The following is a 14,318-nucleotide window of genomic DNA, read 5'->3' on the forward strand; positions in this document are numbered from 1 at the left end:
ATAGTGTCCGAAGATCTAAAGGCAAAAAAACAGTGTGACAAGGCAGTGGCTGCTGCCAGAAGGATTCTGGGCTGTATAAAGAGAGGCGTAGTCAGTAGAAGAAATAAGGTGTTGATGCCCCTGTACAGGTCATTGGTGAGGCCCCACTTGGAGTATTGTGTTCAGTTTTGGAGACCGTATCTGGCGAAAGACGTAAGAAGACTTGAGGCGGTCCAGAGGAGGGCGACGAAAATGATAGGAGGCTTGCACCAGAAGACATATGAGGAGAGACTGGAAGCCCTGAATATGTATACCCTAGAGGAAAGGAGAGACAGGGGAGATATGATTCAGACGTTCAAATACTTAAAGGGTATTAACGTAGAACAAAATCTTTTCCAGAGAAAGGAAAATGGTAAAACCAGAGGACATAATTTGAGGTTGAGGGGTGGTAGATTCAGGGGCAATGTTAGGAAATTCTACTTTACGGAGAGGGTGGTGGATGCCTGGAATGCGCTCCCGAGAGAGGTGGTGGAGAGTAAAACTGTGACTGAGTTCAAAGAAGCGTGGGATGAACACAGAAGATTTAGAATCAGAAAATAATATTAAAGATTGAACTAGGCCAGTTACTGGGCAGACTTGTACGGTCTGTGTCTGTGTATGGCCGTTTGGAGGAGGATGGGCAGGGGAGGGCTTCAATGGCTGGGAGGGTGTAGATGGGCTGGAGTAAGTCTTAACAGAGATTTCGGCAGTTGGAACCCAAGCACAGTACCGGGTAAAGCTTTGGATTCTCGCCCAGAAATAGCTAAGAAGAAAAAAAAAAAAAAATTTTTTTAATTGAATCAGGTTGGGCAGACTGGATGGACCATTCGGGTCTTTATCTGCCGTCATCTACTATGTTACTATGTTACTATGTATGCAGGTAAGTTAGGGAAATCCCTTTTCTTCAAATTCACTGAGCTTTGGAATAACCTCCCTGCCCCACTGCGGAACCTAGGCTCATTCCAATTATTCTGAAAGAATCTGAAAACCTGGCTTTTCTCCAAAACGTAAAGCTATCTATTTAAAATGTAAAGTTAGCTATCCTCTTCATAACCTCTAATTTCTTATTATGTCCTTCCCTCATTTATTGAATTGCCTGTAAACCAGTGGTCTCAAATAGAGAATGACACGGTGGCAGGTTACCCGCGGCTAGCCGCGTTTAGCCGCGGGTAACCCGCCGAAACAGGGAAGAAAAAATAGTGGCCTCTGCGGGACGGGGACAAGGTCATTCACCGCCCCGTGGAGTGGTGAATGAACTTGTCCCCGCAGTGAGGCAATCAAGGATCGCGCGGTCCCCGCCATCTCCCTCCCTCCTCCTTACCACCGGTTGAATTTCTGCCGGTCCGCGCGAAAAAAAAAAAAAGCCTCCTTCCTTTTCCCCTGCTCTTACCGCCATGCTCATGCTGCAGCTACTAAAGCCGACAGGAAGTCTTTCCGACGTCAATTCTGACGTCAGAGAGGACGTTCTGGGCCAGCCAATCACTGCACTAAGGACATGGAAAGGAGGCACTGGGGGCACTAAAGACAGGAAGGGGCACTAAGGACATGGGAAGGAGGCACTGGGGGCACTAAAGACATGGGGAGGAGGCACTGGGGGCACTAAAGACAGGAAGGGGCACTAAGGACATGGGAAGGAGGCACTGGGGCACTAAAGACAGGAAGGGGCACTAAGGACATGGGAAGGAGGCACTGGGGCACTAAAGACATGGGGAGGAGGCACTGGGGGCACTAAAGATAGGAAGGGGCACTAAGGACATGGGAAGGAGGCACTGGGGGCACTAAAGACATAGGAAGGAAAGAGGGAGGGAATAGAAAGGGACAATTCTTGGGCCTGAATGCAGAAAGAAAGAAATGAAAGAAAGGATACAAAGACAGAAGGAAACGCAACCAGAGACTCATGAAATCAATCACCAGACAGCAAAGGTAGGAAAAATGATTTTATTTTCAGTTTAGTGATCAAAATGTGTCAGTTTTGAGAAGTTATATCTGCTGTCTATATTTTGCACTATATTTGTCTATTTTTCTATAGTTACTGAGGTGACCGAGCTTGCGGAGATGGGGCGGAAACAGGATTTTAAAATTTTAGTCCTAGTAGTTTGCCGGTCCACAAAATAATTCTTTTATTTCTGCCGGTTCACGGATGTAAAAAAGGTTGAAAAACACTGATGTAGAGTTTGCCGGCTTTCTTTTTCGCCCAGCCGCACGCGTTCAAAAATCCGCGCTTGCGCGGCTGCTCGAGTTGATTAATCTTCTCCTCTCTTACAACTTCCTGTTTCCAGTTGCATCAGAGGAGAATATTGAACAAATGAGCACCCGCACGTGTGGCTGGGCGAAAAAGAAAGCCGGCATACTCTACATCTAAGGTGAGATGGAGGGAGGGAGATGGCGGAACACTGCAATTGATCGGGTGTCTGCTGTTTTTGTATCACTGCCTGCCTGCGCTCACGTTCCAGATTCACCTGCATTTTTAGTGTGCACAATTGACCTGATTCGAGCTATAGGTGAACAAGGGGGACATGTCATTGCAAGGGAGGACAAGTCAATTGATTTATTTTATGTTCTGTTTTTACTACAGGGCAGAGGCATTGAAACAGATTCTCAGTGCAGTAGTAGTAGTAGTAGTAGTGGTGGTGGTGGCAGGATTCTCTTCTGTCTTCATGGTGTTTCGCAGTACTGAGGCTTATATGGATGCTGCGGGGACGGTGACGAGGCGATGAATGGGATGGCAGTGGCGGTGAAAGGGATGGCGGTGGCGGTGATGGGAACGGCGGTGACGGGGCAGTGCAGAGGATGGTGGGCCGGGTACGGTGCAGTGACAGGGACAGATTTTTTCCCCGTGTCATTCTCTAGTCTCAAACTCAAACCCTTTCCAGTGCCACATTTTGGATTTGTCTTATTAAAGAAATGAGAATTTTGCATGAGGTAAAACTCTTTATAGTTTATATATATATATATATATATATACACACACACACACATCTTTCCTTTTGGCTAAATCTTAATAATAATATTGTAATTTATAGCTAAAGAGACATATGATCAAGAAACTGTTTTATTTTGCTTTTGTGATTATGATAAACATACTGAGAGCCTCAAAATAGTACCTGGCAGGCCGCATGTGGCCCCTGAGCCGCGAGTTTGAGACCACTGTAAACCGTGCCGAGCTCTATCTTTATGGAGATGATGTGGAATACAAACTTAAGGTTTAGTTTAAACCAAGATTTTTGGGCCTAAAATGTGGAGGGGGGGGTCTCGGTTTATATTTGAGCCTTGATATTTCTTGCTTCCTCCCGCCCCCACTAACCAGCACTTCTGTTCCTGACCCTGCCCGCCCAACACTTCAGGCCTCCACCTCCTTACCCACTAACCTGCACTTGTTTTCACCCTGCCCGATGGCCACTTCAGTGCTACCACCGACCGGTACATCTGTCCCTCCCCCCGACCGACCGGCACTGTTCTTTTCCGGTCTGAAGCTGAGGCCAATCCTTTGTGTTGAGAAGGAGCAGGGACTTGCGCATGATCAAGGACTGTCAGTTCCCATCCTCTCCGAAAATCTCAGAAAGAAATGCACATGCTGGTAAGAACAGTGCCAGTCATCTGATGGGGAGGGGGTAGCACTGAAGTGGCCATCAGGCAGGGATGAAAACAAGCCTATTGCTACAAATTTTCTTTAGAAAGTTAAAGGATTAATTTAAAGAAGGAAGAATTTGCATAATCTGAACTGTTTTTCTCAACACATACCATTCAAACATGTATACAGTACTCCCCCAAAATTCGTGGGGGTTCCGTTCCAGGAACACCCGTGAATTTTGAAAAACTGCGAATACAGTTTTTCAGCTGATCAAAGGCAAGAGAGGGCAGCTGGGGTGCTGGCGGGTGCTTAAATTGTACTTACGAAGCCGGGAATATTTTCCGACTGCCTTTTCCTGGTACTAAAGTCATAGTTATACCAATCAGGAGCTGTTTTGATACGCCAGATAGCATGTCAAAGCAGCTCCTGATTGGTGTAACCATGATTTAGTACCAGGGAGAGGCGGTCGGAAAATACCGTAAGTTATGAGTCCATGATTTGCGAACCACGAATTTGCGGAGGTTTACTGTATGCTCAAATTAAGCCTCAGCACAGCTTGTAAACACTTTTGTAAATAAGACAGCTATTGGAGTTAACCAGCAACACAAATCATAACTTTCACAGCAGATTTGATACGTTTTTCCTTTTTAGAGTATAACCCATGCTCCACTACAATATTGTTTGATATGCTTCAAAAGATGAACCCAATGGCTATTCAAAAGTTTAGGATATGATCTTCAGCAGTTAAACTTTTAGTTAACACAAAATATTCTTCAGCAGAAAGAAAGGATATTGATAGTCTAGGAAAATACTTTTGTGCATGTGCCCACGTTATCTCTGCTGTCTACATAGTAATGGCATTGCTGAATTTTATGTTATGTTCTATTGCTCCAGCTTCATGTCTGATTTGTGTTTTCTCTTAAATGCTGTGTTTTACCTCGATGGTGTAACATAGTACACACGCATAATGCATGACATTTTAGTAGTTATCTGCTAGTATTGTGCTTATTCTTATATTTATTGTATTATATTCTGTAATATTATTTTAAATTTATGTTTCAGCAATGCTATACATTAAGTGCCATATTGCTTGATTTTATATTTATGATTTGTGACTTTTATCCATTTTTATGTCTCAGGCTTTTGTGTGGTGTTACATAAAAAAACTTTTTTCTATTTTTAAGGTTTATGTCAGAGAAGCAAAGAGGTTAAAAGGAGCCATTGTAAAGTTAAATAATTACATTACTTTACATTAGCGATTTCTATTCCGCCATTACCTTACGGTTCAAAGCGGATTACAAGAGTTATAAATGGTGGGTTACAATGGAAGATCATTGGTCATTTCTAGAGAAGGTAAAGAGTACATCAGGTAGTATCTGTGAGGCAGGAAGAAAATGGGAGGAAGGAGGGTATTTAGCATTAAAACTTATGGCAAAAATGTCTAGTCTTTGTAGAATGGCTTACAGTGATAACCCAAGTTTCTAACCTCGGTTTATATTTGAGTCAACCTCCCCCCCCCCCCCCCCCCTCCTTTTTATGGGGGGATTAGGTTACCTCGGTTTATATTCGCATATATACAATATATGTCCTGCTTGTCCTCAGAAAATACAGTCCATTCAATTACAGGCTAGCTCTGAGTAAAAAAATTAATTGAGTAAAAGGTCACAGAAAGGAAGGTAAAAGCAGACCATCAATTTTGGAGTGATCATCCCTCACCAATTGACAGAGAAACAGACATGTCTTAACTCCTTTTCTGAAATATGGATAGGAGCACCGAGTTCCATACTAAAAACTGTTTTATTCAAAAAGACACATAAAACCGAACTAACTCAATCAGAAATGTCCCAAGCATCACCTGCAACTACTCCATATGTACTTCTAATACCATGACAATTCAAATGTAATCCTTAGCAACTCAAAGAAATGTACAAACCTACTCTCTAAATACTTCTAATGTCCCGACAAACTACTTGTAATCCGCCTTGAACCGCAAGGTAATGGCAGAATAGAAATCCCTAATGTAATGTAATGTAATACTAAAAATAACTAAAAATCTGCAATCCAGAATTTGTTTTCCAACTTCGATTTCTTTTATAAGCAGAGACAAATTTGTTTAACTGTACTGTCTTTTATACCATAAAGACAGCTTTGTATCCTCAACCTTATATACAGTAAGTAAATAGAACAATAGTTAGAAAATTGAGATTAACAAATTAATTTTACTTGTAACCTTCTTACAATCCTCATCTAGAATGCAGTACACATACAAGATGCAGTGTTCTCCCCAGAAATTTTTTCCAGCCGGGTGGCATGAAAAAATAGCCGGGTGGGGCGGGATGAGGAAATTTGGTGGTGAGGAAAATTAACCCCCTCTTTTACTAAGGTGTGCTAGCATTTTTAGCGCGTGCAAACCCCTGCGCTACGTGGGAAAACTAACGCCAGCTCAATGCTGGCATTAGCATCTAGCGCGCGTGGCAATTCCTCCGCGCGCTAAGCACATGCTAAAACCACTATCGTAACTTAGTAAAAGGAGCCCTAAATGTGTACTATTTTTATTAGTTCATTATTATTATTTTCCAATGCTCAATATGACTTCCTTTTTTAAGGTTTGACACTTGTGCCAGAATATTTTTACTAAATTTAAGAAGTATTTGCCCTCTTTCAAATGGTATAGAGGTTAAAAAAGGGAAAGGCGTTAATAAAGTCATTAGGTTCAATCTAGCCATTTATTTCTGCATGAATTTAAACAACTAAAAGAAAAGATAAATATAGCTCATCCAGTTATACAAGAAGTGGCTCTACAGCAGGGGTGCCCACACTTTTTGGGCTTGCGAGCTACTTTTAAAATGACCAAGTCAAAATGATCTACCAACAATAAATTTTTTTAAAAAACACAAAGCACATTTTACGCAGAGAAAATGTTAATTATCATTTATATTCCGCAGGTTTTCAAAGAGGTCAAGGCAGATGATTCTATACAATGTCACCTCAGGAACAACTATACAAAAATAGACAAATATACCCCCTCCCTTTTTACTAAATCTCAATAGCGGTTTTTAGAGCAGGGAGATGCACTGAATGCCCTGCACTGCTCTCGATGCTCATAGGCTCCCTGCGCTAAAAACCGCTATTGCGGTTTAGTATAAGGAGGCCATAGTGCAAAATATAGACAGCAGATATAAATTCTCAAAACAGACACATTTTGATCACTAAACTAAAAATAAAATCATTTTTCCTACCTTTTTGTCTGGTGATTTCATGAGTCTCTGTTTGCACTTCCTTCTTCTGACTATAAATCCAATATTTTTTTCTTTCTGCCCCTCCCCTTTTCTTTCAGTCTCTCTCCCCCTGCCCCCCCAAGCCATCACGCCAATTTCTCCACTTCCCCCATTCTTTCCCTACCCCCTAAGTCACCATGCTGATTTCTCCCTGCTTCCACGAGCCAGGCCAGGAATGTACAAGCGCCGGACTCACAAGACTTCACCTCTGATGTCAATTCTAACGTCAGAGAAGAAGTTCCAGGCCAGCCAGGCAGCGATTGGCTGGCCCAGAACTTCCTCTCTGATGTCAGAATTGACGTCTGAGGTGAAGTCTTGTGAGTCCGGCGCTTGTACACGCCTGGCCTGGCTCAGGGAGGCAGGAAGAAAAAGATTGCCAAGGCAATGTGATCGACTCACATTGCCTTTGCGATCTACTGGTCGATCGCGCTCGACCATTTGGGCACCCCTGCTGTTATAGTATCCTGTTCTGACCTGAGGAAAGGGGTTTAGTCCCCAAAAAACTGCCTTATTTCCATTTCCTATTTATAAACTTTAATCAATAGATACAATACTACTTGATTCTACGTAAAGCAACAAAAAAATTTTTTTCTACCTTTTGTCGTTTCTGCTTTAATCATCTTGTCTTCACTCTTCTTTCTAGCCAGCATTTGTCTGCTCTGTCTTCCATGCAGCATCAGCCCCTTCCATCCACTGTCTGCCCTCTCCCTGTTCCATATGGAATCTTCCCTCTTTTTATGCTCCTTCAATAAACTGTCTATCCTGTGCCCCTTCTCTTCTCCTTTGTACATGATTGATTTCTGTTCTGCCACCTCTCCATTTTTCTCTCTCTGTCACCACCCCGTCCCCTATGCTCTGGCATCTCTCTCTTCTCCTTTCTTTCCTTCACACCCCACAGTCTGGTATCTTCCCTTCCCTGATTCTCTGGCATCTCATTCCTTTCCTTTTCTTCCATCTCTCCCTCCCCCTCCATGCTCTGACATCTCCACCTTCCTTTCCCCCTTCCTTTTCCCTTGGTCTGGCATACTTTCCTTCTTCCCTCCATGCCCTGGCATCTCTTCCTCCCTCCCTTCCCTCCAATCCCTGGCATTTCGTTTCATTCCCTCCCTCATCTTCTTTCTCCCTCCAGTTGGGTGCAGCAAGTCTCTCCCCCTCTGCTCCCTTTCCTCCTTCCATCACCCAAGGCCTGGCGTCATGAACTTCTTCAGGCAGCAGCATTCACAATTCACTTCTGTTGCCAGCTTCGGGCCTTCTTCTCTGTCAGGTTCTGCCTTCATGGAAACAGAAGTAGGCAGGACCCGGCAGAGAGGAAGGCCTGAAGCTGGCAACAGCAGTGAATTGTAAATGCTGTTGCTAGCCAAAGAAGTTCATGACACCAGGCCGAGCACCCGGGGCAGACTGCTACTCTCCCCCTGCCCCCCCACGACCCTCCTATCTCTCCCTCCCTCCCATCACGAGACTCTAAACAGCACTGCTCTACTCTAAGCAGGCTGCTTCAGGGCTTTCTCCTGCCATGATTCCCTCTGGCACGTCACTGATGAGGGAAGGAGGTAAAGGAGGGTCGGATCAGGTTGGGGGGGCGCCCGGGATGATGATGAGGCTGCTGCTTCCAGCGAATCCAGCAAGGGCAGAACTGGCGAGCCCCCCCTGACCATTTTGGGCCCTAGGCCTGTGCCTACTGGGCCTATCCTTTAATCCGGCCCTGCTTCCCCCCCCATATGCCCTGACATCTCTTCCACTCCATGGTATGGTATCTTCTTTCCCTCCCTCCCATGGTCTTTGCATCTCTTTCCTCCTTTTCCTGATCTTCTTTCTCCCTCCTTCCTTCTCTCTCCCCAATTGGGTGCAGCAGCATTTCTCTTCCCCCTCCCCCTATTGGGTACAGCAGAAGCACCAGCATTTCTCTTCCCCCTCCCCCTCTAATTGGGTACAGCAGCTTTTCTCCTCCCATTCCACCCCCCCCCCCCCCCGTCTCACACACCCGGCAGATTCGCTACAGACAAAGGCAAGTTGCAAGTTTCCCTTCGTCGCTGACCTATCTCCCAAAGGTCAGTGACAGAGGGAAGCTTACAACTTGCTGCTCTTGCTTACTTCGGACCTTTCTCGTTGCCGGGTCCTGCCTTCGCGGAAACAGACAGTAGGCAGGACCCGGCAGCGAGAAATGCCTGAAGTAAGCAAGAGCAAGTAAGCTTCCCTCTGTGGCTGGCCTATCTCACGCATGCTCCGGTGCTCTAATGGTCCGTGCCGGCTTCTCTTCCCTACCCCCCCCCCCCCCGACGTAACTTCCGGTTTCGGAGGGAAGCCGGGTTCGAGTTGCTTGCTGGGTTTTGTTTTAAGTCTGGCGGGAGTCTTTCGGCGGCTCTTCACGCTGCGCGTTAAGCGGTGGTGGCAACAGGATTCGGCAGATGACAGCTGGGCGGGCATCTAAATTTGCTGGGCGGAGCGCCCAGCTGAAAAGCGCTGGGGAGAACACTGAGATGTAAAGCTGCAAAAAAGTCTGGATTCAAAAAATGAATATCTACTCACATCCTCCAAGTTGCCAGAAGTCCTATCCTTCCAACAGAAGTGAATGAGAGAATCGTCAGTTTGCTGGATGTAGACCAGTCCCTTACGTTTATCCGGAGTGACAGTAGTACCCTTCAATGACATCTTACCAGCTCGGAATTCCACCAAGTATTTGCTGGAAGAGCCCCGTGAGCCTGATACCAGGCTTGGAAATAAAGCACCTGACGACATTCTGAAGAAAAGGAAAGGTTAAGTCTTCAGGATTTCTCCAATATTGCCAAGACAAAAAGAAGCACACAAAGTTGTACTCATGCACTCTGGAAAAGCCCCCATGTCACTTAATATGTACCTTGTGTGGCACAGTGGTTAGAGCTACAGCCTAAGCACCCTAAGGTTGTGGGTTCAAATCCCATGCTGATTCTTGTGACCCTGGGCAAGTCACTTAATCCAAAAAACATATACCAACTCTATTCTTAAACTTTCTTGCTAGAAACATTTAATATAGTACTTAAGCTGCGTGTACTTAATACAAGGAGGAAAAAGCCTCAGATCCCCGTCTTCAGGCAGAAGAAATCTTGCTGAGAGACTAGATAGGGTAAACAGTTCACTGGCTTGAAAAAACCTCCTTGGGCAGCGTTAAGTGCTCCTTAAATCTTAATATTGACATGGCTGACACAGGCTTTAACAACTTTAGAATTAGAATTTTGCACAGCTCAGCGTTAGAAAATTCAGTCTATTAAAACGATTTGAGAATACAGCTACTTATCTTTTGAAGGCTGAACTCAGACGTGAATCCAACTGCTGTAGCAGAGCTGTGTGAGATGTACCGATTGCCTTCCTCCTCTGACGAGTCATTCTTATTTATTCATTGTTTACATTTTTAATGAATGACTTTGTAAGACTTCCAACACAGGTTGTTTACAAGAATAGTAGTGATTTTTTTTCTACTTTTCACATTTCCATGCAACCACAGGTTAGTCTTTCCCTGTAGACCAGATGAACAGCTAAGACTGACACCACAGTTTCCGACGTCACAGAATATTTAAACTGAGGCTTAGCTGCCTGTGTGGGCATCTTTGCCACCGATTGAGCATTAAGTTTGATGCTGATTCACAGTAAGTCACATTTGTATTATGTCTGCTTTGAAACAGTGAGTCACAATGCTTATTATGATTTTGTAATGTATTTCAAAAGATAACGTCCTACTCTCCTACCCTCCCCCCACCCCCCACCGACGCAGCCAAGAGTGAAACGCTGGTTACCATCGTCGGAGGAGGAAGGCAATCGGGACGTCTCACGTAGCTCTGCTCACGTCTGACCTAAACCTTCAAAAGATAAGTAGCTTTAGTCTCAAGTCATTTTAACAGACTGAATTTTTTAACGTTCAGCTGTGCAAAATTCTAAATTCTAAGGTTATTAAAGCCTGTGTCAACAACATCAATATTAAGATTTAAAGAGCACTTAACGCTGCCCAAGGAGGTTTTTACAATCCAGTGACGTGTTTACCCTATCTAGTCTCTCAGCAAGAATTCATCTGCCTGACGGGGATCTGAGACTTGTTCCTTTATTAATTTTGTTATTTATTTAGCCCGTCCTACCAAAGGAGCCCAGAATGGGTTACAAGAGTACATTCATAGTATGGGTAGGACATGCTTTAGTGAGAAATAGAGTTTACAGCACTTACAGTATAGACAAAGGGGATAAGATTTTAGCATTTACAGTGTGGACATAACATACAGACTTAAAATACAGAGTTTACAGTATTTACAGTATAGACAAAGGGGTTTAGATTTCAGCATTTACAGTGTGGATATAATATACAGACTTAAAATACAGACTTAGTGGACATGGAGATAAAGGAGCTTTTCTTAGCAGGTGGGTGCATCTTTGATTGTTTAAGAATGTGGTACTAATTATGGTTATATTTGCGGTGGCAAGCGAGTTTAGTGAGATTCCGATTGGTGTATTTGGTGGTGTCTGTGGTCCATCCATCAGGGATGTGGACGCGGGTCGTTAAGAAGCTGGGTTTGTAAAGAGGAAGTTTTCGCGGCTTTCCTGAAGTTCCAAAGACTGTCTAGAGATCTAATGGATGAGGGGATGGTGTGCCATAATTTAGGTAAGTAATGAGAATAAGAGCGTCTTCTGGCTGTTTCAGACTTGAGTGAACGGCCAGGTGGCAGGATCAGACGTTTTTCTATTTGGGATCTCAGTGATCGGTTGGGGACATAAATTTGTAGTTTTGATGATATGTAGTTTGGTGTCATCTTGTGGAAAGTCTTGAAGGCTAACACCGAGGCTTTAAAAGCGCATCATTTTTGGATAGGCAGCCAGTGCATGGAAATTAGTGCAGGGGTGACATGGTTGTGGAAGCCCAGGTTTTTTAGGAGTTGGATTGCAGCGTTTTGCACCCCTTGAAAACGGGAGAGTGTTTTCTCTGGTAGGCCCACTAGTAGAGCGTTGCAGTAATCTAGGCGGGATAATCTATAACGCATACAGTAACTGGGCAAAATCACTTTCTGAAAAATAGGTTGGCAGAGGCAAGGATGAAGACACTAATTTTGATACATGGTCTGAGAGCGACAGGTTTGAGTTGAGAATCACTCCTAGGCTGCGGACGTTCTTTGGCTGTGAAGATGTCATTTCCCCAAGAAAAAGATGGGTGGGGGTATGTGCAGGTGTCCTTGTGTATCCAGAGCAGCTCTGTTTTTGACCCTTTGAGCTGTAGTTTATTAGCAGTCATCCAATTTTTTATTTCTATTAGGCAGCAATGAAGTTTTTTTATTTGTGCATCTCGGTGTTGACCTAGGGGAAGGTAAAGCTGTGTGTCGTCTGCATACGAGTGGATTTTGATTTGGTATTTTTCTGCGATGTCGAGTACTGGTTTTTTTTGTTTTTTTTAAAATTTATATAATTTTATAATATTACCAAGCATAAACATCTTGTACAGAAAAGTGCGATCAAAAACCAAATTAACTTAGTTTTCTAAAATTAGAAAACACAGCTAGACTTAAAAATAAAAATACATAAAATAAACTCATTTGATCACACACTAGTCCTCAATAATTGGATCCAAGATTTAAAGAGTAGAGCAAAATTAATCAGAAAATTTATCAAGGAAAGCCATGTGTCTACTGCAGTACAAAGAGTTAAACTTCCTTAGGTGCAGCTATTCCTTTCTCAAGACATTTCATTGAGAGGAAACTTATCAAATGAGATGGCTCTGTAAAGATATACTTCAAAGAACAGTATTAACTACACATTTACATGTCGAGTACTGGTTTGACATATAAGTTGAAGAGGAGTGGGGATAGTAATTCACCCTAGGGGCTCTCCATAGCAGAGAGGTTTTGGTTCTGACAAGGAGAATTCCAGTAGTACTTTCTGAGACCTTTCATAAGAACATAAGAATTGCCATCTCCGGATCAGACCCTGGGTCCATCAAGTCTGGTGATCTGCACATGCGGAGGCCCCGCCAGGTGTATCCTGGCATAGTTTTAGTCCCCATATCACTGTATGCTTCTCAAGGGAGATGTGCATCTAATTTACCCTTTTCCATATCACTCTATGCCACTCTTAAGGAGATGTGCATCTAGTTTACCCTTAAATCCTAGTACGGTGAATTCTGCAATTACTTCCTCTGGGAGAGCATTCCAGGTGTCCACCACTCGCTGCGTGAAACAGAACTTCCTGATATTCGTCCTGGACCTGTCCCCCCTCAGCTTCAGTCTATGTCCTCTTGTCCATGTCACATTGGACATTGTAAATAACTGCTTTCCCTGCTCTATTTTGTCGAATCCTTTCAGCATTTTGAAAATCTTGATCAGATCCCCTCGTAATCTCCTCTTCTCAAGGGAGAACAACACCAGTCTACTAAGTCATTCCTCGTAGACCAGGTTCTCCATACCTTTCACTAGCTTCGTTGCTCGTCTCTGCACCCTCTCTAGCAGTTTTATATCCTTCTTTAGGTATGGAGACCAATGCTGGACGCAGTATTCCAGGTGCGGTCTGACCATGGCTCTGTAAAGCGGTATTATAACTTTCTCTGATCTACTCATAATTCCCTTCTTTATCATGCCTAGCATTCTATTTGCTTTCTTCACCGCCGCCACCACATGTTGCGCCGACGGTTTCAGGGTCCTATCTATCAGTACACCCAGGTCCTTTTCCTGTTCGGTCTTTCCCAGAGTTACACCTGACATACTATACTTGTGATCTTTATTTTTTCTGCCTAAATGCATCACTTTGCATTTTTCCACATTAAAATTCATCTGCCCACTTCTCCAATTGATCAAGTCACTCTGGAGTTCCTCGCTGTCCTGCAATCTGATTGCCCAGCATAGCTTTGTGTCGTCTGCAAGCTTGATGATTTCACTAGATGTTCCTTCTTCCAGGTCATTTATGAAAATATTAAATAAGCTGGGTCCAAGTACCGAGTCCTGGGGTACACCGCTAGTCACTTTTTCCCATTCTGAGAACTTCCCATTTATGCCCACTCTCTGTTTTCTGTTCTCTAGCCATTTGCCTATCCATCTTAGTATATCTCCCTCTATTCCATGGCCTTGTAATTTCCTGAGAATTCTTACATGTGGAACCTTGTCAAATGCTTTCTGAAAGTCCAAGTATACAATATCCACCGGTTCTCCACTATCAATTTGTCTGTTCACTGTCTCAAAAAATTGAAGTAGGTTCGTCAAACATGATTTCCCTTTCCTGAATCCATGTTGACTGGCTCTCATCAGGTTGTGTGTTTAGGTGCCGGACTATGCTTTGATCAGCGCCTCAAGAATGAGGAGAACCATGCCAGTGCGACATCATGGATTCTGATCGAGTGTAGTCTGGATAGGAATAGTGAGTGATCGATAGTATCAAAGGCTGCACTTAGGTCTAGTAGGACCATCAATACGTCTTTCCCCTCATCACGGATTTTCCAGCAGTCATCTACGATG

At 43.8% G+C, this 14,318-nt stretch overlaps 1 protein-coding gene across 2 annotated transcripts in view; it reads right to left on the minus strand.

Annotated features, from left to right (window-relative positions):
* The window catches only part of ADRM1 (adhesion regulating molecule 1), an 89,913-nt gene that overhangs the window by 74,317 nt on the left and 1,278 nt on the right, over positions 1-14,318 (minus strand). For both annotated transcript variants that reach the window (XM_033914229.1, XM_033914228.1), the window contains exon 2: positions 9,394-9,604. In XM_033914229.1, coding sequence (XP_033770120.1) covers positions 9,394-9,603 — 210 coding nt within the window. In that variant the 5' untranslated portion in view covers position 9,604. The remainder of the gene's footprint in view (positions 1-9,393; positions 9,605-14,318) is intronic.

This window comes from Geotrypetes seraphini, chromosome 11 (assembly GCF_902459505.1).
Source record: "Geotrypetes seraphini chromosome 11, aGeoSer1.1, whole genome shotgun sequence".
Lineage (NCBI taxonomy): Eukaryota > Metazoa > Chordata > Amphibia > Gymnophiona > Dermophiidae > Geotrypetes > Geotrypetes seraphini.